Source organism: Strix uralensis, chromosome 2 (genome assembly GCF_047716275.1).
Source record: "Strix uralensis isolate ZFMK-TIS-50842 chromosome 2, bStrUra1, whole genome shotgun sequence".
In the NCBI taxonomy this organism is placed as follows: domain Eukaryota; kingdom Metazoa; phylum Chordata; class Aves; order Strigiformes; family Strigidae; genus Strix; species Strix uralensis.
In genome coordinates this window covers 33930230-33953036 of record NC_133973.1, presented here as the reverse complement: position 1 = coordinate 33953036, position 22807 = coordinate 33930230, and the positions used below count along the sequence as shown (strand labels likewise).

General features: G+C 38.3%; 2 protein-coding genes across 9 annotated transcripts in view; one reads left to right on the top strand and one right to left on the bottom strand.

The window, feature by feature from the left end:
- The window catches only part of ITSN1 (intersectin 1), a 148398-nt gene extending 148039 nt beyond the window's left edge, over positions 1–359 (bottom strand). For all 3 annotated transcript variants that reach the window (XM_074858259.1, XM_074858260.1, XM_074858263.1), the window contains exon 1: positions 128–359. The gene's annotated coding sequence lies outside the window, so the exon portion shown is untranslated. The remainder of the gene's footprint in view (positions 1–127) is intronic.
- A 542-nt stretch (positions 360–901) lies between these two features.
- Positions 902–22617, top strand: CRYZL1 (crystallin zeta like 1). Of its 6 annotated transcripts, none has more exons than XM_074858257.1 (14): positions 902–980; positions 2024–2095; positions 4631–4708; positions 5236–5308; positions 5955–5999; positions 10155–10223; positions 12267–12400; positions 13211–13322; positions 17147–17167; positions 18251–18349; positions 19077–19198; positions 19666–19771; positions 21456–21501; positions 22197–22617. In XM_074858257.1, exons 2-14 carry the CDS (start codon positions 2030–2032, stop codon positions 22294–22296), a joined length of 1071 nt encoding a protein of 356 aa, XP_074714358.1. In that variant the 5' UTR covers positions 902–980; positions 2024–2029; the 3' UTR covers positions 22297–22617. The 6 variants fall into 6 exon arrangements, with proteins under 6 accessions (XP_074714358.1, XP_074714354.1, XP_074714359.1 ...); XM_074858253.1 differs by having other exon boundaries at positions 17144–17167; XM_074858258.1 differs by having other exon boundaries at positions 17144–17167; positions 19666–19774; positions 21455–21501.
- The last annotated feature ends 190 nt before the right edge of the window (positions 22618–22807 follow it).

Sequence of the window (22807 nt, the reverse complement as noted above, 5' to 3'; positions counted from 1 at the left end):
CCACCCCACCCCCCTCCCGGTGCCCGCCGGGCGTCATTGGCCTGGGGTGAACCATCGCCCCTCCCAGTGAGGGTCTCCCCCCGCACCCTCCTCCTTCCCGTCCCCTCCCGCCGCCGCCAGGCAGTACCTCATATCTGCGCGGGCCGGGGGGCCCTACTCACACCCATGGCGACGGCGGGGGGGATGGAGGAGCCGGAGCGGCGTCCGCCTCCGCCTCCGCCAGACGCACCATCCCCTCCCGCTGACTCCTCAGCCACCGTCTGGCGGGCGGCGGGGGGGAGGAGCCCTGGCTCGCGCTCGCCCTCACAGCCGCCGTACTGACGCGCGGCCGCGGCCTTCCCTCCCGCCCCGCCGCGCGACGGGCAGCCGCGTGCGGCCAATCAGAAGCCGGGAGCGCCGCAGGGACCCGGCCTCCTCCGGCCAATCCGGGCTCGGCCGTACCCGCCCGCCCGCTCTCGTGCTGAGGCGGTCAGCGCGCAGGGAGGGGAGCTGGGGGGGAAGGGCGAGGGTGGCTGGGCTCCCTCCTCACCTCCAGCGGGACGCGGGGGCGGCTTTATTTTGCATAAGGGTAATTCAAGACCGTGCCTCCTCCTTTCCACACACACACACACACCCATCCCCCACACTCCCTCCCTCTCTCGGCGGTGTCCCGGCCCCGCTCTCAGGAGGTCACGCAGGGCAGGACAACCTCCGCGTGCCGCGCCCCGGACGCTCTCCGCCGGGCGGCGGCGGCGCCGCCGCGCAGCCTGCTGGGCCGCGTAGTCTTGCGCGCCGCTGGGGGCGGTGCCTGCTCCCGCCTCCCTCGCTCGTAGCGAGCGGCAGCCGTCCTAGCCAATCCTGCCTCCGCTTTTATGCCGAGTGGCGGCCTCCGTGGCCAATCATGAGCCCGCGTGGGGCACCCCTGGGCGCCGGGGCTAGAGGCGGTGTTTGTGCCTCTGCTCGCCGGAGGGCGCTGAGGTGGGAGCGCGGCGGAAGTAACGGTTTGTCATGGCAACCGCCGGTGGTGGGGTGACGGCGCTCCCCGGGGCGAAGGAGCTTGGGTGCCTCGGGTGGGGTTGGAGCCCTTCCGTTTGGCGTCGTCTCCCCTGAGGTGTCTCCGCGTCTGGCCCTTGGCGGGCGCTGAGGAGCTGCCGCGGCGGCGGGCGCTGGTGAGGCACTGGTCTCTTCCCCCCGCGCCGCGCTGCTCTCCGGTGCGGTAAAGCACCGGAATAACAGCAGCGGCGGGGCCGGTGGCATTAAGGGAAGCGGGCGCAGCGTGGCAGCTGCCTTTGGGCAACGTGGGGGTGCTGCGGCCGCAGCGCGCTGAGAGCCGGGCGAAGGGGCCCGGCACCGTCGAGCTCGGGGCTCCCTGTGGCACTGGTCGCGGTGGTGCCGGGCCTCGGCTGCGGCGCTGCTCGGCCTTTCTGAAGGGCGATGTGCCTCAGGGCGGTCCCTTCAACAGGGCGTCCCCTGAGGTGGTAGAGCTGGCTGCCAGAAGCAGTATAATGGCAGCGTGGTTTTCTGCCTCTCTGTGCTTTTCTTTTTCTTGTAACTTGAAGAGACCTCTTTTTTTCTTTTTCCTCTATAAAAGGCTCTTGTTTGTTGAGGACAACATACACCAAGTTGGGAGAGGAGACCAAAAACCCAAGTTATGATTTTTAGTGAAGTCCTGTGTAAGGTTCCTTGTATTCCTGCCCTTTGTGCTGCCTTTGAGCTAGTCAAACTGCGTGCCTTCCAGCCTGGGTGGCAAGCATTAGACCACCAGTCAGTAAATCACGTGTATCATTCATTGCCTTTTGCTGTACATCCTCAGTCCCTAGGATTTGCTATGTTATGGTCAACAATACCAATGTAACCTATTGCAGGTAACACTGTATCTTGCCTTATCTGTTGATCTTTTTTAGAACTTAGGTATTGGAAGGACTTGCAGGCCATGTGTTGCTTGCAAACAATCGCTGTTCTGCTTATGAAGTAACATAAAGCTTTAGTTACTTGATTATAGATATTGCATATATTACAGTTGGGTTGCTGTGTCTCTTTTCAGATCACTATGAAGGCCTTGTATTGTCAGCAGAGTTCACCTGGCGAGGAAATGACATTTGTCTTCCAGGAAAGAGTGAGTTCCGATCATAATAGCACTATTAATCATTCAGTGGAAGAAGAGAGTGTGGCTGAATGCCACAAGGGAATTGAAACACCTAACTCTTTTGTAGACTTAAAAAAGAACTGGTGTAATCCTTGCATACACAGGCAGGTAAATGAAAGTAGAGGAGGTGTATTTTACCATCATTATGTTGCACTAGGCAAGAACAGTGCTAGATTTTTCTGCACGGTTTTGGTGTCCATATTTTAAAAACAGGTTTTGCAGATGCAACAAATGACCTGTGGCTTTTATGTGGATTCACATCTCCTGGTTGGATTTTCTGGTCACTGAAAAAGTATAAATTTATCATGTTTGGAATGTGCCTACTGTTATTTTCTTTCCTCTTGTGAGTTCTTTGCTCTTAGTGAGGATTGAGATCACAATGCAGCCTTTCTCTCAGAGGCATTGATAAGTCTCCTTTGTCTAGCTACCTATTTTCCTACAACTTAAAGGAACAACAAGAAGACAACTATTTTTCTGTCAAATTTAGCTGAAACTTGTGCTAAAGAGTCTTTGTCAGTTTGAGGTAAACATTAATTGGATAAGTGTGTACACATGAGCTTGTGGCATAAGGCTAAAATAGGGTGTCAGTGAGTGTATATTGATGCAGCGTGAGTGTCTGAATAGGAGAAAAATGCTTACATGGTTCTGAGGATGTGAAACCTGTGTTCTTAAATCTCTTATAGGTACAAAATAAATTACTATAGATGCCTATTGTATACCTGTGTAATATAGATACCTGAATATACCTATAAGCCATATATCAAAATGCAACAATATAGTTCTGGTGAGAGAATCTTGCTTGAGCAGTTGCAAAGTCCCAGTAGTGAAGCACATCTGACGAACTGTCTGAAGAGAAGGATGCAATGGGATGGGTGGTTTTGATACAGCCAAGGTGCATATTCATGGAGCAGTCTTAGATCTAATTAAACTGATTGTGAAATTGTGCTTTTGCTGAAAAGGTTTGTTTACCTTTCAGCAGCACATTTTTGTTCTCTCCTTGTAATGGTTTTAGGAGTCATGCAGCTACAAGGTGAGGTGGATCAGTTTACTTATCCTGGTGCAAACTAGTAATTTGTTACAAATTAGTTCACATCATTGTGATGGCTTCATGATTGCTAGCTCCCAACACAGATGTCCTAATAATGACATTTAAATTATGAAGGCAGGAACCAGTTAACAGCACAAACATTTCATTGTCTCTTTCTGTTCTTAAAGCTTGTATTATTTTATAAAGAAAAGCAATTTTATTATGTGCATAGTAGCAGTACTTAGGTTCATTGAGCTATGCATACCAAAAGGATAATTCCAAAAGATAGTATAATCTTAAACTTACATAAATTACATAAATCCCTTAGATTCCAACTTAAAAAAAAAAAAAAACCCAGAGATGCAGTATTCATATAGTTCAACAGTTTAATGGCTTTTCTGTTTTGTGGAATGAAGAGTGAGAACCACTTTGGTTTGTTTGAGGAGAAGGAGGTCAGTCTGACTGGCAAAATGCCTTGCAATTTTAAAGGAACAGCATATGTTTAACTCAGCTGGGGTGAGAAAAAGTTCAGCTCAAATATTCCTTGGACAGAGGTTACTGTTCATGTTGCTAAGCCTAGGAGAAAAGCAACAGCTGTTTCTTGGGAAGAGTTTAAAAAAAAAATCAAAGAAAGCTTAAACACTTAAGAATATATCTTAGCTTCAGAAGTAGAAACAAAGCTCTCTCATGACTTTCTGTTAAGTATTCAACTTTCATTTCCAATAGACATCTACACTGTGGACTACAGTATAACATGAAAATACATGATTTTTGCCAATACCTTAGGTAGCTCTTCAACAGCTGAGTGGAGTCAGCATGTCACAACTCAGCTAATTAAATACTTCAAAGTAGCAGTACTCAACTACTTAAAATCATTTCAGGTATCAATCTCAAACCCAAAAGTTGAAATAGTAAGGGGAGACTTCATTAGTAGAACACTTTCGTATGTGAGGTAGTCGTCATTTGTGGACTTAACACTGGTTCTTATCAATGCTGTTCCTTTGACATCATCTGGACTACTTGAATATTTACCTCAGTAAGTTTGTTGGTACAGTATGTCACATTCATGACAAAATGCTCTTAAAATTCACCATCACTCTTGCAATATAGTTTTTATATTAAAGATCTGCTTTCTTCTATTTGTTAGACACTAGGGGGGTAATTACATACTAAAATTGTTTCAGATAAGGGTGTGATATTTAATTTGCAGAAAAAAAACCAGAAAAAGTCAGTGTCTGTTGAAGTTTGGTAAGGTCTAGTGGTCAGTTTGTAATAGTAATATACATGTACTCAAAATGGTGGTGTAAATCCATTGTGATATTGGTTCCCATCTCATTGAAAAAAAAAAAACTCTTGTTCTGACTACAAAACAATCTAAAACAAAGACTCTGTGGAAAAGTGCTTTCAAGAGCTTGAGAGCATCCTACTAGCATGTTCATGCTGCATTGTATAATGTAACATCTGTAAATTTGTCCTAGGAAAACCTTCCTCCTACGAGAGACAATGATGTAAAAGTACAAGTTAGAGCCTGTGCACTGAGCTGGATAGATACAAAGGTATTTGCTTATTTTTTTAATAAAAGCTAGAGGTGTTTACAGTTTCCGTTGAAGATCTAAGCCAGGGCCTTAGCTGGTACTTGGCACAATTCCATTTATGCCATCTGAGGATATGGCTTTACTGCTGAGAAAGGGCACAGGATTGATGTGGTATACTTGCATATCTCTTTAAATAAAAAGCACCTGTAATTTGGTTTCTAATTTATGGAGAAAGATCAGTTGTCATTTGTGAGTTCTCTTACAGTAAATCCCTTTTATCATCCTCTGCATACTGACTTTAAGTCACAGTTTGGCTTGCCTGTTAATAATGCTCTGGTTTTATTTTTTTATATGCTTCTAAATTTAAATACAGAAAATCAGTGCAAAGGTTTTAATATTAAATGAGGAATGTGTGTACTTTTTTCCCCCAGATAACATTTTGGTAATGGCCCAACTTTTTTACTGTGAATATCAAACACCGTAAGATGATAACAAATATGCAGATTTTCAGCCTTAGTAAGAATGTTGTAACCATTATTTTAATTTAGCTTCTATCAGAAATTAAACTGGAGAAGGAGCTTCTACCTGTTGGTCGAGAAATTTCTGGAGTTGTGTTGGAAGGTAAGTTAGTATAATTGTCTTGTGAGGGTATGGAGCAAGAATTAAGCTCTGGTAATCCAGAACAAATAATTACTGTTTGTATGGTACACCTTTAATAGTAGGAACTACTTGGTCTCTTAATGAGGCTTCCCCTTAGTCAATAATGATACTGAAATGAAAGTAAAAAAGGGAACTGAACTGTAATTCCTGTGTATTTGTTCAGAGTTTTAAAAAAAGAAATTGCATGGTGGATTTCTAAATAAAATATACTGAGATCTTAACCTGTTACCTGCACATGCTATAACAATCTTAAATTTATTTTTACAAATAATTTGTTGGAATAGTGAAGACAAAATAACATTCAGGAATTTCGGCAGTGTTTCTGTGACATGTCCACCTTTGATGTGTAGTTTAAAGGCTGGATCTTTCAAGCACACATACGTGTGTGTACATGCATGTAACTGTGGATGGGATGCCAAAGTTTAGTGAATTAAACATTTAGGTTTGGTATGTGCATATTTAATAGAAATTTTTTTTTTCACTAGCAGGGTATATTTTTGGGTTTGTGACCTAGTGATAAACAGTGCTTTCAAATACACGTTTGATTTCAGCTATAAATATTTATCTTCATACCTTTCTTTCCTCCTTTTCATATATTCTTCATGAGTTGGAAGAAAGGTGACCTTTTTTCAGCCAGATGATGAAGTGGTGGGTAAGTTAATGCTTGTTTGCCTTATCAACTAACACAATAATCTTTTTGTAATGAATGGCTGAGGTTATAATCATTGCTAGAGCTACAATTAGACATATTTTCAAAGATTCAACTGGTGTCACATGAACAAACTCTTATAAATGAGAATTCTATTCCAAAATTGTTCTCTTAGGGAAGTTTTTTGCTTATAAGAATGGAAGTTTAGGTCCCCAGCTAAAGTAATTTGTCGTAGTTCTACTGCATTCACCAAATCTTTAAGGATATACACCTGGGTCCAACTTGCCATGTGGGGTGAGTGTTCTAAAGGCACCCATCTGAATACATACATAATTCTTTGTATTTGTAACACCATCTTGATGTAATTAATATGTATCTCTTGATTTCTGTGGATGATACAAAGTCTAGGCTTATATTTCCTGCCTTCTTGAGGATGATATAAAAATACACTTTTAACTGTTAGTGATAAATCTCTTCTTCAAGCATACTGAGGACTGTTCAGTTTCTTCTAAGTCACATCAATTCCTGTTTGAGTAAAGAGATCAAGAGTTGTTCTAACTTAAACATGCAAGTAGGTTCACCAGTTCTGCTGGATTTTCTGAGTTGCCAAACGCAATGCACCTACTCAGGTATTTTGGTAAATACAAGGCCACATTTAAAAAGACACACTGATCCAAGTTGCTCGTTTTCCAGAATCTTCATTTTTACTGCACATTAAAGTTCTTGAAAGTGGACCTGTTTCCCCCCTAACTTAACCACAGGGAATCCATGCTTTATGATCCTACTATGACATTATCATCAGAAGCCCATCAGAAAGGCAAGGGGTAATCATTGTACTTTTTTTGTTCATTGTTTGAAACAGACTTCCAGGTGAAAAACCACACAGACAGTATTTGGGACTTTTCCTGGTAAAACTTTGGTAGACCTTTCATGTCATTAGCTTAAATCTAATGGAATAAGCGGTGTGATTATTAGTATTTATTCACCACAAAAGGTGTAATCCTTACAGTTGGGAATTAATATTCCATTTTATGGGGTACAGAAGTGGCTTTGTTTTGTTTGGTAAAGTAGAACAGTTATGGCCAGGCATTTTCTGGTCTTGCATATGAATTAACTTTGAACTATGAAGAGTATCACTATTGTGAACAGTATTGCTCATTTTAAATATCTTTCTGACATGCTGCATCTGTTGAATATTTTAAAATAGTATTTGTGTTTCAATTGCCTTCTGTTGTAGCTGAAGGAATACAGTTTCAGTAAGTAATTAAGGAAGAAGAACCCTCTGAAAATATTCAGTGGACCTTGAGAGGTCGAAGTGATGTTCTAAGTGGGAGGGTTGGGGTTTTTTGTGAATTAGGACTTCATTCCATTCTTGTTAATTCAAACATAGAATAAGTAGTTTGAATCAGCTGAGCTGCTTCAGAGTAAATCTGACCTTAAGGGAATGGAGTCTCTACTTGAGTCATGAAAGAAGCAGATTCACTTTGTCCTTAGACTTCTGCTGTCTGCGTTTTTTATTTGTAAATGCAGATACAGAAGAGTCAGAATTACATGTATGAAAATAGGAAGATGAAGAAAACAGCATTAAATATTTTTAGCCCTAAAATAAATAAAACTTCTTTAAATACTGAAATCTCATAGCATTCCCTTTCAAACAGCTGTTGAACCTTATGCATCCAATATAGATGCTATAAAGACAAAAGATAGGAGTGAAATGTTTCTATTGTGGTAAATCTTTCCTAACAAGCACACTTCACAGTTACTATTGCTGTGAGTTTATACATAGCTAATGAATGAGCAGATTTAAAAGAAAATGAGCTATTGCCAAATGGTTTGGTTACCTGTGTGTTTAATAACATCAAACTGTCCCAAAATACACAATTGTCAGGAAAATATTTCTACTTGAATTTCACAAAAAAGCCTGTCCTTCTATCGAAGAGTATCGTCCTGGTATATACTCTTTACTGACTTTAACAGTAATAATATGCTAATATGGTCCTTATTTATAAATCTACTCTTTTTCATGTAAGAATAGTACTGCGCTCACTGGAAGTACTTGGTGTGTTAAATCATTAATCTATTCCTAAAATCATACCAAGAATTGTTCCTCACTTTTAAAGTTTTTCTGATCCTTCTTCAATCTCCAGATGAGATTTCTTTGTCTATATAATGTATTCTCTTCTACATAACCATTTGTTTGGTTAAGAAAAATACAGTAGTAAAACCTCAGACCAGCCCAAAATCTTTTGTTCTAAGATACATTCTTGACTTCTTTTCAAAGTTACAGTCAGTTTTATTTGTTGCTCTTAGCAATCAATTATACCATGTTCCTCACTAAAATAACTGCAGGGAAAAATATTCTGAGAGTTAAATTGGCCACAGATACTTGGGAGACATGAACCTAGATATAAATGTACTTGCTCAGATTTCCTGGTGGTTAGCCAGTTTGCGTGTTGGTTCTTCCATATGCCTTGTTACTGAATACGTAAATAATCAATGCACAAATGCCCTACGCGGTGTGGAGTATTTCTGACAAGTAAGGTGAAAAATCCAATTTTGTACTTGTGTCAAATGCTTGATGTGTATAGCATACATAAAATAAAGGTCTATACTTCATGTTGGAACTTCTCTAAGCATTATGAGGTATATTAAGGGGCACGGTTCTTTAAGATGCCATATGTCTTTCCCTTAGTATAAAGGTTATGTTTTTGTGAATGGTTTTAGAGAGCCTGAAATCAATGTGAGTTGACAGCAATGTATAATGGCTCCTTGGAGGCTGTCTTGAGTATTAGGAGATAATGTGACTTGTTCCTGAACTTTTGCATCTGTCAAGAAAAGGAATGTCTTCATGCATTATTCATTCTGTGTTTTGCCCTTTCTATAGTAAGATGTTAGAATGCAAACTGGTTTAGGTGCCAAGGCTATTTTAGTTTACTATAGGGAAATTTTTCTTAATATTTGACGTATGATATTGTATTAATCATCAAAATCTGAATGATGCTTTAGGATAGAAGACATACTTCTAGGGACATTCTTTCATACGTGTTTATATTTTGTATGCTAAATGAAAGGATTAGAGGATGACTGAAGTTATGAAAGTAAGACAGAATTGATAGTGATGTTGTAAGAAAGTGTGTTTTGTTCCGAGATTCTTGCCCTTCTTGCGTTATCTACAGAAGCTATTGTGCAATTAGGAAATAGCTACTTTAGACTTATTATTCTATAGATAAACCCTTGAGAGGTCCGCAGAGGTATACAAGTGCTATAGGGTAACCATTTTTAAATGCGAATTGTGAAAGACTGAAAATAGCAGCCAGATTTGCTGAGGATTTTAAGCCAAAGCCCTTGCTTTGGTCTAAATGGAGTGTAAGATTTGGGTGGGAGTAGGAAGAAAATACTGTTTTACTGAGGATAGAGGGTACATATATTCAGAAGACTGATCGGATGCCAGAACCTACTGCTCATGAATCTCCTTCTTTGGCCAGCAGAGGAAAAAAGCACTGTTATGAGCAGGATGGATTTCTTTTTTTTTTTTTTTTTTTTTTTCTGCCTGTTCTGTTTGCTTTCTCTGTCTTCCATGGGTGATTTTTTTTTTTCCTTCAGTTCTTCTTCTCTGTTCCAACTTCTTAAACTTAAACTCACGCATTCTTGCTTGTTCTTCCTCTGCTTCTTTCTGTCCTTTTTTTTTGCTGCCTTTGTTAACAACACATGTACAAGCATCAGGATGGAAGAGTAGCAGTATCTGTAGTGTGGCTTGGTGTGTGCCTGTCTGCAGTATGAAAGCTCAATTTTCTTCTTTGTTAGCCATTGCCAAGAGTAGAAACAGGAGCACTCAGAGTGAGAGCAGTGTGAAATTAGTTCAGACATGACCTGACAAAAATTAAACATGCCAGTAGCAAAAAAGCACTCAGCAGTGTCCCTATTCTTTCTTTCCCCAACCCCAAAATGCTGTTTGGAGCTCCTCTGGAACCATCTTGTGCACTGTGCCCATAGAGATTACAGGCTGTTACCTTGCCAAGTTTTCTTAACCTGTCACAAACCTGACAAGAGGGCAATGGAACCACAGACTGAGTGGGACTAGCAATTTCATAAGGAGCTTGTTTTGGTTATAACATATGCTTGTTTGAAATTAAAGGTCTACGTTCAATTTTTTTTCAGGAATTTTGCCCCTGGATTCTGAGGAGTCTGGTCTTTGTGAAGTTGTTCTAGTTCATGAGCATTATTTGGGTACGTAGTTCATATATTTTGCTAATATTTATATTTACTGCATCTTTGTACTTCACTTTAGCTTTTCTGCTAGGGAGCAAATTAACTTGGTTCTCTGGGCAACCTTGTTCTGTATAGCAACATTCAGACATTCTGAACATTCTGTCTACTGCACCTGTTCATAGAAGCTTTGAATACTATGTACTCTCAAGGGCTTTTTCTTTGCTGTTATCATTTAATGGGTTAATGTTTTGCCTAAACCACACAAGCTGACTCTTTTTTTTTTTTCCTTTCCTTCTAACTTCCCTTTTTGTTGCTTCATTTTCTTTCTACTTTTTCCTCACATCATCTGTCCCAAAATTAAATTAGAAATTTGCTTTTTTCCTCACTTTGACTCAATCCAGGAGTATCACTTGTGACCAGACTAACAGATGGGATGAAATTAGCACACTAGAAAGCTGGAGAAAGGAGTTTTCAGGGAATGAGGATTGGGGAAAACCAATTATTGAAGCATTCTTTTTAAATTATTGTGAGTTTGTGAGTTTCCAGTTTCCCCCTTCTGGGCATAGAGTGCTTTAACACACAGAATACTAAATTTGGGAATCTTTGTGAATCTTCTCTCAACAGTTTGTTGTGTTAGTTTGAACAAGTTACTCTTTTGCTCAGATTAGTTTGTTTTGTGTTTCTGTGACTGTCCATGAATTCAATCTATGTAGTTACGAGATGACTCCCTTAAAGTTGTTCATACTAAAACCAAATCCCTACTTTTATTGCATAAAATATTGTAAAATATCCTCTCCGTGTTTTTTTTAATATATATGAGAGGTAAACAAGTATTATTTATGTTGACTTGTTTGAAGATGAAATCTTCCTGACTAGCTATGACAGTTTTTGCAAAATAAGTCATGGACTCATGGAGATGAAAAAATAAGCTTTATTCTTTCTAACACTTAAAAGTATAAATCAAGCAAAATGAAATCTAGAGGTCTGTGCTGCCTTATCACTATTTACAGTAAGTATAGGCAGAAAATATTTCTGACTTTAAATTACCTTCAGCAGCTTCCTTTGTGCTAAGTGGTATGAACTGGCACACAAAGTGATGATCCCTAGAATTCTTTTCCAGCACACTGATAAATGATCCCAGGTGATCGCATTGCTTATGTTGTTTTATAGCTTCTCTGATTCAGGTTAAACTGTCAATTTCTTATGCTTAAAGGGACAGACCAAACTTTTCCAGTCTTTTTCCTTCCTAGTGTGCCTCAAGAGGATTGCACTTGCTTACTTCAGTTCTATGCTAGACTCTCAGCTGGGCCATGATGATTTTCTAGCTGAGTATCAAGGTCTCTGCTAAATCATGTAAATTTCTTACATTAAAAATGGTGGTTGAACTCGTGATTTCTAGTTAACAGAGTACTTCATTAACGTTACCTGCCCAGGCTTTTAATCATGTGGATAGAATGGGAAAACTTGAGCGTCTTGTAGGTAGGGACAAGAGAAAACAGAGATGACAAATAATGTCATCCTGACCTTTATCTCTCTTAAAATGTGTTATAGCCTCCAGAAGCTGTTTATACAAATGGACTATGAAGTAGAAGATTCTAACCTATAAAGAGAATTAGGAACTCATGGGTTGGAACTCGCATTGTATATTGTCTGTGTCAGAATTGTCTTTGTGACAAGAAGACGACACCTCCTCAGATCATTTCTGTTGGGAGGTTATGGTAGGAAGTGTGTCTCTTTTTCTCTGTTTAAATACTGTATTTGTATTTGAACTTGCTCACACGAGTGCTGCAGAAGCAAACTGATTATTCTTGGAATAATAATTGCTTTTCCACTTTGACTCCACTTACCTGACCAAACACTGCCATAAGCCACAACATCGGAATACTGCCTTTGTGAAATAGGTCGTAATTATACCTGTAGATGATTTGACTTGTATAATTTTGTTTCATGTTTCAGAAATTGATGAAGTCCAAAAAATAGTTCTGAGTGAAATGTCAGGGACGTGCTGCTTTTTTTTTTTTCCCACCTGCTTTGTTTGTTTGTTTGTTTCCCCAAACTTAGTTCGTAAACCAGAAAAAGTTTGTTGGGTTGAAGCAGCCGGGACTGTTCGTGATGGTGTCCGAGCATACACAGCTTTACACTACCTTTCCCAAGCCTCTCCTGGAAAAACTGTCCTTGTAATGGATGGAGCAAGTGTAGGTAACAACTGTGCAATAATAACAATTTCAGAACAGAGAGATTACCTCTGCCATAAGTAACTGCCTTATCACCAGAATGATTGGATTTCTTACAACATACTAAACATATAAAGCCTTGTATCTTACTCCTGGCAGCTCCCTTAACTTAATGGATTAATAGGAAAGGCTCTCCCACATAAGATACTGAGCCAAGAATACAGTCCTTTACACGTTGTGTGGGTAGTGAAGAGAGGTAGTTCTTTTCTGGTGTTTTACGTTGACATAATTTTACCCTAAGCCCTCAGGTATAACTGGAGGAAAATGCCTTAATTTATTCCTTTCCCACCACTGCTTTTTAACTTCTCTTAGATATAAATAATTTAATTTGCATTACTGCAATCTTTATTGCTAATGAAGATGTGGAGCTTGCCTCAGCCAAGATTCGTTAATGTAAATGTGGCTGGGGCTTTTTCCTTGGTAGCACTTCTTCCTTCAACAAGCAAGCAAGCCCAAAGCCACAAGTTACAATTGCAGTTATGGTACTTGTGTTACCTAAAGTAGAATCTGAGCTATTTTGTTGAAGAGAACTAGGTATTTACTAAAAGTTTGTTCAGAGCTTCCCAGTCAGTGCAAAGACTTTTTTGGCCTCACTTAGAACAGACGCATATCTGTGAATATTCGAATTCTTGGTTCAGATGAACTTACTTCAGGAGTAAATATATTTCTGAATACTCTCCTGACTTCTGAATGTCCTTTGCAATATAATCTTTCTTAAACAGCATAAAATTGTTGCTGTAAATAAATTCATCTACCTTTTTTCTTCTGCAGCCATTTGGTACAATAGCTATTCAGTTAGCACAACATAGAGGAGCTAAAGTAATATCTACTGCATACTGTCTTGAAGATAAGCAGTACCTGGAGAGGCTTAGACCTCCTGTAGGTAAGTCATATTCTTCAGTGCTAAAGTTTATGCTATAGAATGTCTCAAAATTTTTTTTTTTTTTGGTCTAGAAACTCATTTCAGTGGCTGAAAACAAACACAAATTTATAAATAGCCTAATTAAATAGTTTTAAAATTTATTCTGTACTCCATAGGTATTTAACTTCTGGTTTAGGTGTATTTAATGGTATTTTCATTCTTCATTTAAATTGTAATGACTGTCTCTCAATACTTTCCATCTCACACAATAGTGCTTGAGTGCTGGCTGGTTTTTTGGGCTAACTAATCTGGAAGTCTTTTCATTTTATAAAGTTGTTGCTTGTGAACAAGAAGGCGACATTGCTAAATCACCAGTATCACAGTATGTAACCTAGGTACCTGAGCCAGAGTTCAGATCTAATCATATACTTGATGAGTATTCATCAGACTCAAATTAATTCTAATAGTATTTTATCAAGCTGTGTGGCAGCTCCGTATCAAGTACTGTCATAACTGTAGCTGGGTGTTCAAAGGCTGCATTTTCCTATTTTCTAAATGAACTTTGCATTAGACATAATACTTGCAGTCATCTGTGACTTCTTCCATTTCTTCTCTTTGACACTTAAGTTTTTGGGGGTTTTTCCCCCAAAGTAACAGTGATGTTTGGACCATAGGAAAATTCTGTAGAAGCTATTAGCATCTTTCCTGGTCAAACTACTTCTTATTTTGATGCTGCAGTGTGGAAGAAAGTAGAATATTTCTTTATTCAGAGTTTTAAAACAAAAGATGGCATTGCGAAGTCCAGTTTGATTGCAGTCCATGAACTTTGCTGTACAGTGAACAAAGGGTTAAAACAAGTGTCTGATATTTCCTCTTCAAAATGCACAGACTGCCACAGTATAATCAGATTTATTTTTCAGCGTATGATTTTTGTTGTCATTCAAAGAAGTGTACCTAAGAGTAGCTGTGTCTCTTGTAAGAATGTTTTTGTGGGGGAAAGCATTGTGTAGTCAGTTATCATATCTACGTATATTACAGTCACATCAATCAAAATATATATGGGTTAAGATGAGATCTGATTAAAAAGATAATGTCAAGGTTAACTGTCCCTGACTCTGACTCCTTTCTCCTTTGTTGTTTTGCATAGTAATATTGTTAGCAATCTTGGCTTTCCAAATGGAGAATTGGAGCGGTTTTCAAATCTCCTCTCTTGTTCTTAGTGACTCACTAAAACCAGGCATTGCTGATATGCAGGTGCACATAGTATTGTCCTTGTGTTCTCCCTGCTGGCTCAAGAATAGTAAGCTAGCAGAGGGATGAAATAAGCCAGAGAACCGCTCTTTAGACACAGAGAACAGAGTTCTTGTCAATTTTAATTCCTTTCTGGCTCCTGAGAACAGAACTGGCAGTGGAAGCACAGAGACAACACAGTGTGCATGTGCATTCTGGGGCTGCACGTTCACACACATCTGCAGTGTTGGGGAGTGATTCACTTCCAGCCTACCAAGTGAGTATTTAGCTCTTCCAGTAGTGGCTTTGGAGTGCTGATAATGCAGCAGGAAGTGGAGTGCTGTGCAGAGGTTATTACACAAGAGCAGGGAGAAAGACATTTTTACTGTCTGACCTTAACGATCTTCAACAGGGAACTGCAAAGTTTTGTGCTGGGAATGTCATCATTTCTTCTAAGACCTAGCAGACTCATTTCTCTAGATTTTTATATTACCTCTTTTTTTTTTTTTTTTTTTTTGCAACTTTGCAAAAAAGGCTATTTTTTCCTTTCCTTATTTCAGAAGTCTTTTTTGCTGTAACAGTAGACATTACAGACATCAGAACATAAAGCATTTTTGTGAATGTTGTTATGTAGAGGTTTGTTATGTCAGCTGTTACAGGGTGAAAGAGTAAATACAAGAGACCTAAAACTTCGCTTTGTAATATTTTGTGGGTATATTTTGCTAATGATATGAAAACTTCATTAGCTAAGAAAGGACTAATTTTAATTATTTTATGTCCTGTCAGCACATATGAATATGACTTCAAGTTGCTTGGCATATTTGCTTTTTGCTGGCATTTTTGAGTTATATGAATGTTAATATAAAATAAATGCTCTAAGCAACCCAAGCATAGCTAGCTATATCTACGTTGACTTCTAATGTCTGTGGGTGGAGGGTTTTTCAGTTTTGTGCTTGTTTAGTGGGTTTTTTTCTTTAGTTTTTAGCAAGAGTCTTATCAGTTGTCAATGAGCAGCAGTTTGTGTTATCAGTGTGTAGCATAACTAGCTGCTTCATAAAATGGCTGAAATAACCATCTCTTGCTGTGAAAAGGCCATTGCTTATATTGCTCATGTATGTGCTTGTTTTAGAACAATAGGAGTTTAGCAGTTTTGCAAACATTTGTGGAATGTAAACATTGGGGGAAAAATTTTAATTTCAACTTCAAATAAAGAGAGATAACCTGGATGCAGCATTAAAAAGAGAAATAGCTTGAGCATAAAAGCAAAAAGCCACTGTTTTTATGTTTTGGGGTTTGGGGCTTTTTTTTGTTTGGGTTTGGTTTTGGGTGGCTGTTTTTTTTTTATGATTCCAGTGCCTGCAGTAGAAGTTCCTGTTAATGTTTAAAGATTCATATTTAGACCAACAGGATGGGGTCCTGCATGTTTTCAGTAATGTCTGGAGTAAATATAATAATAGTAAGAAGGAGGGGTTTATAAAATTTTGACATTTTAATGCCCATGTTTCAGACTAGAGACAGAACATTATATTAATAATGTGATGAGTTTGTTAGAGAACAGAAGAAAAAATATATATGCACACATATATATTTCTTCTGTTTCCTAGGCTACCCCCTTTTTTTTGTTTGGTTTGTTGGGTTTTTTTCTTTAAAAAACAGTATTGAGCTTTCAGTGGATACCTTTCTGGTAGGAACTCATCAGTGCTTTCATTGCTCTCTTGAGCATGTTCAATAAACCAAGTAGCAGATCTTTCGTGTGACAGTTTTGAAACTCTGTAGCTGAATTTACTGGGTGAAAGTAAACTCTGATAGCAAGTTGAGGAAATACTGATATTTCTACTTCTCACCAATAGTGAAAGAAGAGAGAAACTGAAGCCTTTTTTGAGTCAGAATGTTACTTTAAAAGTTGTGCAAATCACAGAAGAAACTGAACTAATTTACAAATGTTTTGTGAGAAATTTTGCATAAATGACAAAGGATGATGGAAAATTATAGTAAAACGTGTTGCTCAGACTTTTCCACAGTGGAGATAAATTGTTACAGCATTTTACTAGGAAGGAAGTTGAACAGGATTTTGATGAGTACTGTTTGAACTATTGTATTGAGTTACGTGACAAAACTGGAAATTTTTGCTAAGCAGAAATCAGAAAATAGTCAAACTGATTAAACTACTGCCTTCCTTTCTGACAGTCAGGCTTTGAGTCTGTTAAATCAGAATTATTCTCAAAAAGTGAAACTATTTGCAGAAACTTTATACCATGTCAAATTGCCATGTTAAGAAAAACCTTTTAACTTCTTGACTGAAGAAACTAGTAACAAAAGGATATTATGGGGGTTTATTTGCATACAGGGAATGTGACTATCATTATTAAATTAATGTGACATCTTTATTAAATTATGACCATATGTGTTCTCTTCAGCCAGATAATTTGACTTCAGTGAAAAAAATGAATGATTGACCTAAGAATTTGAATGTATCTTATGATTTGATTGGAAGGGGGGGGGGGGGAAACCAAACCACCAAAGTATTAACTGAGTATTTGTTAATATTCTTCTTAATGACCAGTTTCTTGCAATTTTTCTTCTTCCTTCCTACCTCTGTGATTAAATTCAAGAAGGTATACGGCAGCCTTTAGTGGGTAAGTACACATTGCAAATTTTAGTTTAATCCATTACGCTTTGGAAATGTGCCTCCAAATTTATTTGACATTATTTCAGTTATCATTTTGCTGAGAAGACTTTGTCCTCTTTAGCTTCTAAATGTTTGTTCTACCTCATAATTATGAAACAAAACTTAAAAACCTTAGCTGCTACATCTCTGCCCTAGTTATTCCTGATGATGTGATTTATCTTTATAACCATCTATAAATATGATATCACAGATATGTGAGAAGAAAATGTATTAGGGACTTTCAGTTCAGAAATATTTTAAGAGGAGATGTAAATACTTCCATCTAAATACTTATTTAATGACCCAGAGAGCCATTTGGAGGTTAAGAACATCATGCAGAAAGTAATATAGTAAGAAGTTTATCCATGCTGTCAGATAAGTAACAATGTTACTAAGTATTATTTCAAGGAAAAGATGGATATAATAAGATTAAAAAGACTTACTGGAATCATAAGAAAAGTCAAGTCAGTGCCTCGTACTTCTGACTTGCACTGGGAGACAGGGCTCTGTGCCAGGGAGAATAGGTTTTTGTTTCCTTCTATGATGTGGAAGCAAGAGAAGGGCTCTGCAATGGACTGGCAGGAAGTGGTGGTTTTTACATAGAGTAAGGGAAGAACTGCTATGGCTATTTGACAGAAAATTTAAAAGCTGGGAGATGTGAAATAAGGTGGCTCCTTATCTTTTGGCCACTCTTCTTTTGCTTCAGTAACATGGCTAGTCACTCCAGAACTTGCTATTTTTGAAGGTGCTTTTGGAAAAGAAGAGTAGCAAAGAATGAACTTAGAGAAGGATTTCTAATACTTATAGGGGCAGACTTTATCCTTTTCGGCCTAAACAGACTTGTGAGTTTTACTTCTGCATTAAGCTAATACATATTTTTTGTGTTGATCTTGCACTGTATTGGAAAATGAAAAAAACCCTATTGGCTAGTTTTTTTGACTTAGCTGCAAACTTGCTTGTAATACTTTCAGAAAGTAGAAACTTTCTGTTCTGCTCTGAATCTAAACTCTGCATTTTTATTGTAGTTAACCAAATGTACTGCTCTTTCTAGCTCGAGTGATAGATGTGTCAAACGGTAAGATAGATGTGGCAGAAAGCTGCTTGGAAGAAACGGGTGGCCTGGGAGTGGATATTGTTCTAGATGCAGGAGGTATGTAACTGATGAAAATCGATCTTCAGACGACCATTAGTTTGTTGGGGTTTTTTAGTATTATTTCCAAGTAATATAGATGGAGGCTGCATCACCACAAACGATTACGTTTAGTTGCTTGTTCCCATGCAGTTTTATGTATGTGTCTTTATTCAATACATCGTCTTAAGCCAGATGTCTTTAAGATCTCCTCATATCACCCTCTAGTGGAAGCATCTGATACTGTTAGTCATCTGCTAAATTTGTCTGAAATTGTCCTTTATTTAAACAGAGAAGAAAAGAATGTGTTTAAAGAGTAGAGCCATGACATCGTTTATGCTACCTTATTTTAATACAAAAATTACACCATAATTACCAGTACTGTCAACCTGTATTCTAAAACAATTGTAATAGTTGAAAACTCCGAAGTTATTCTTTTTAGCTGAAATAATTAAAGAACTTCTTAAGTTCCATTGAAATGTGTTAAAAGAAATATATATTGAATTTCCTAAATCGTCTACTTTCTCCAGTGTTCTCATGTGACTAACAGCATCATTTAATTGTAGTGCTGTTCCAGACAGACATCTTTCATTGAGTTTATTCATATGCATATATTGCAACTCTGAAGACATAGGACTGGAGAGAATCCCAAAATATGTGGTTTTCAGTACAGGAAGAGATGGACATTTCATTCTGAAATTTTTCTTCTGAGCTCAAATGAATTTGTTCCCCCCCTTCCTCCCCCCAGTGAAATTATATAGTGTTGAAGATGAATCAACTTCAAAATCACAGTTGCTGCCTCATAAGCATGATATCATTACTCTTCTTGGTGTTGGGGGACACTGGATAACAACAGAAAAAAATCTTCAGGTAAAGATACTGTGCAATTCAGTTAGCTTGTACCACAGTATATACGTGGATGTGTCTGTGAGCTTCTGTCATGGCCGAATGGTTCCCCACTGTTAAATAATATCAGTTTTCACTTAAGAAATTTTTCACATCCAGAAAATGGGAAATATGCAACATTAATAATAAATGTTTTTATTTTCCTTTGGGACAATTTGGGGCTGTTTTCTCTGAGATGGTAGTAAGTTATGTTAATAGCTTGGCTGTACTGACAAATTTTAAAGGACCTATTTTGTTTGGCTCAGAGTATTAAACTGTTTGACAAGACAGAAAAGTATCATTTAAAGCCATAAATACTACAAGTTTGCAAAGTTTTAAGAATGGGGGAGGGGTGGTTTTTGTCTGTTTTAACCATCTATATAAAATAATGATTTAACCTTTAATTTTGTATAGGAAAATGTAATTAAATAACATTTTTCTTCACTTTTAAGTTGGATCCTCCAGATAGCCATTCCTTGTTTCTTAAAGGAGCCACAGTCTCCTTTCTGAATGATGAGATATGGAACTTGTCAAATATACAGCAAGGGAAGTATCTCTATATCCTTTTGACAGTCATTTTGAATACTGACTGCTAACATGAGTGGATGGAAATATAACCAAGAAACCAACTAATAGATTCTATTCCTCTCTGTCATGTAACTACAGGCCTAAAGGTCAGCACAGTTAAGCATACAGTGTAACTAAAATAAAACATACACTCATGTTTTCAGCTAGTCTCTGCATTCCTTCTGAATATATGTCTCTACATTCTTCACTAAAAGCAGTGCTGAAATAGAAAACACACATTCTGGAAAAAATCCAGTATTTTGGTTCAGGATCAAAGCAACTGAAGATTTGATTCTGTAAGTTTTTATGACGTTTTGGAATTATTTTTTTCTTTTGGACAGTAGATGCATCATCTGTAAATCTTAATGCAATCAGTTTAACTGTAAAAGTTAAAATATTTTGGCTTCGTAACCTTTTTCTTATTTGCCGTGTTATGTACATAAAATTTATTGAGCAAAGATGTGGGTGTGGGAAGAGGAATGCCTCCCTCATTTGCATTACCTACATTTGGTCTTAAGCAGCTGGACTCTGAGCTTTCTACTATGATGACAGCTTTGAGTGGATCGCTTCAAGTGATGGAAGGTTTGTCTGTTTATGGCTTTAAGGACCCTCCCTGTTCTGTACTGCACTGCAGATTATGAGATCTGCTGAATCACTTTCGCAGTTTAGCAGAACGGCAGAGGCAGGTGAGGATTAAGTCATTATATTTGTGAAACGACTAACTGTACTGCAAGGAAGTCCTCCCCTCCTCCACTGACTGCAAAGCGGATTAGGCAAGGTTAGGCACACTGAGGAAATATTTATGGGATGCAGGCTGTCTTGAATCGTTTTATAGTTTGGCATTTTTGTTGAATATTTACTGAGTAGTTATCCACATAAAAAGTAAGCTGACTAAACAGTAAGATTTCTCCTGTCATCTCCTGGGGTATCTTTAATAACAGCAGCATGTTTTATCACAACAGGCTTTAAAGTTGAAAGGAAAAATCTGGGGGTGTTTGGGGTTTTTTTGATGCGTGTATCTTGTGAAATTCTTGAGCATATGGCATTAATATCTGAAGAAATCACAAGGTGATTGCTTTTTAAAATGGCTTGAACTTCAAATATTAACCAGATTGCTCTTAAAATGAAGGAAGGCACAATATTTTTTGAGTTTCACATGAAGACTAAATACAGTCTCATCTGTTGCACTGTCATGAATGTTAGTCATTAACTCTGAGATCCCTTACAGATGTGCAGCAGTGCTCCCAAGAATTTACAGACCCTGCTATGTTCCCAACTTTATTTTGATTTTTACCTCAGATGTCTGCATGAATAGTAGGGACAGTTAACTGGTACCAAAGTCTGTCATCTTCATTCTGCACAAAAAATGCAATTGCCATTCTGATTGATTAATGTTGTACTAGTGCAGGCTGCGTTTGTCAATCATAACCCTTTTACTTTATTTTCCAAAATTCTGTTTTCCATTATTTCATTTCTGCATACTATTTCAGGAAAGGAGGTTTCTGATAGATATAAAAAAGTGCATAAATCTCATCTAAAGATTGGAATTAAGATTAAGTTTCATTTTGCCTTGATCCTATTGGTTTTGTGTCAATACAGGGCTCTTGCCACCAAACACAATTATAGAAAGATTTATCTGTAGATATGTTGTTACCTTGACAGTCCTCTTAGATACCCATCTTAGAAGATATAATGGAGAAATTATCAAGTGGCATTTTCAGGTGAGAGATCTTTTTTTTTTTTAGTTTATTTATTTTTTTTAATTCAGCATTAGAAGTAGGAAACTCTGCCAGCACTGTACTGCAAATTTATATTGGGATAATCAGGAAAAGATGCCTCACCTAGTTTATGTGGAACAGTTTATGGTCTATTTCTGTTTGTAATATAGCAGGCTAAGCACAAGGAAATTTGGTAAACCCCACGATTGTGCTGTATGTCAAAATTTAACAGAGGCAGCACATTCTTTTCTTCGTGGAAGAAGAGCATATATCTGGCTGCTCAGCAGTGTGTCTGATTGAGAAATGGTGTTGGCTGTGAAAGACAATAGGTCTGTCTAATACTCCTCTGAGAAGTCACAGCCTCACTAGATACAAAGACTCCCATAAGACGGTGGGAATGGAAGATCCTTTCTCTTAATGCAGGATAACTGTATTGCTGTTGAACAAAAGCCTCTCTACCACCACCACCTCTTTTTTTTTCCTCCTGTAAGAAGACTATCTTTTAATTAACTTCTGTTTCCTGTTTGCTTTAGGGCTCTTCCCTTGTTCTGTGAACCCAATCAAAGCTTTAAGACTTTTATTTTGTTTAAGGAGTAAAGTTTACATAGTGAAAGTAAAGTCTATAGCAGTAGTCCTGCAATATTTCTGTTGATCTGAGCATGTTCACCAGACACTTCTGACATATTGTTCCATTTTAGGCCTCAGCTGGATGAACCGATCCCATTGTATGAAGCCAAAGTTTCTATGGAAATAGTTCAGAAGAATCAAGCAAGAAAAAGACAAGTCATTCAGTTCTGACACACAATTTCCCGATTTCTAAGCCTGTGGAAGATAAAGAAACGTAATGTATTTGAGAAGTAAATTAGTGTACATTTTCAAATAATTCTGTAACTAGGATTTAAAGATCTTTTGTACCTCAGCACAAATGGCCTGTGAAGCTCCTGTGACTTCAGGGGCTTTTTTTGAGCAGAATTTCCTATCAGCAACTTCTGAAGAGGCAGTCTTGACATACAAATCTTGTCTGCCCTGCCCCAATTACAAATGTCAGTAACATGTACAGGCAAACTCAGTTGCTGTTGGTTTTCAACCATACGAAATTAAAGTAAAAAAATAAATCTGGTGGATTTTATTAGTCCTCCCTTCTCTGGCCCCTGCCAATAGTCACCTTTATATTTACCTTTTGCTTTTGACTGCATTGAGACTGAGCGCTCTCTGTGGTACACTTAAAAGTCTTTACTCCACATTTAAAATTGTTATTTAATTGAAAGACGGGCAAAACCATCAGAATGGGCAAGGATGCTGGAGGGGA

Bases quoted from the DNA above. Each gene is read 5' to 3' on its own strand.
- CRYZL1 (XM_074858253.1), top strand. From the start codon at position 2,030: ATGAAGGCCTTGTATTGTCAGCAGAGTTCACCTGGCGAGGAAATGACA. The intron at 2,096-4,630 runs GTGAGTTCCGAT...AATTTGTCCTAG, and splicing joins CATTTGTCTTCCAGGAAAGA to GAAAACCTTCCTCCTACGAG. The intron at 19,772-21,455 runs ATATCCTTTTGA...CCTCTTAGATAC, and splicing joins ACAGCAAGGGAAGTATCTCT to CCATCTTAGAAGATATAATG.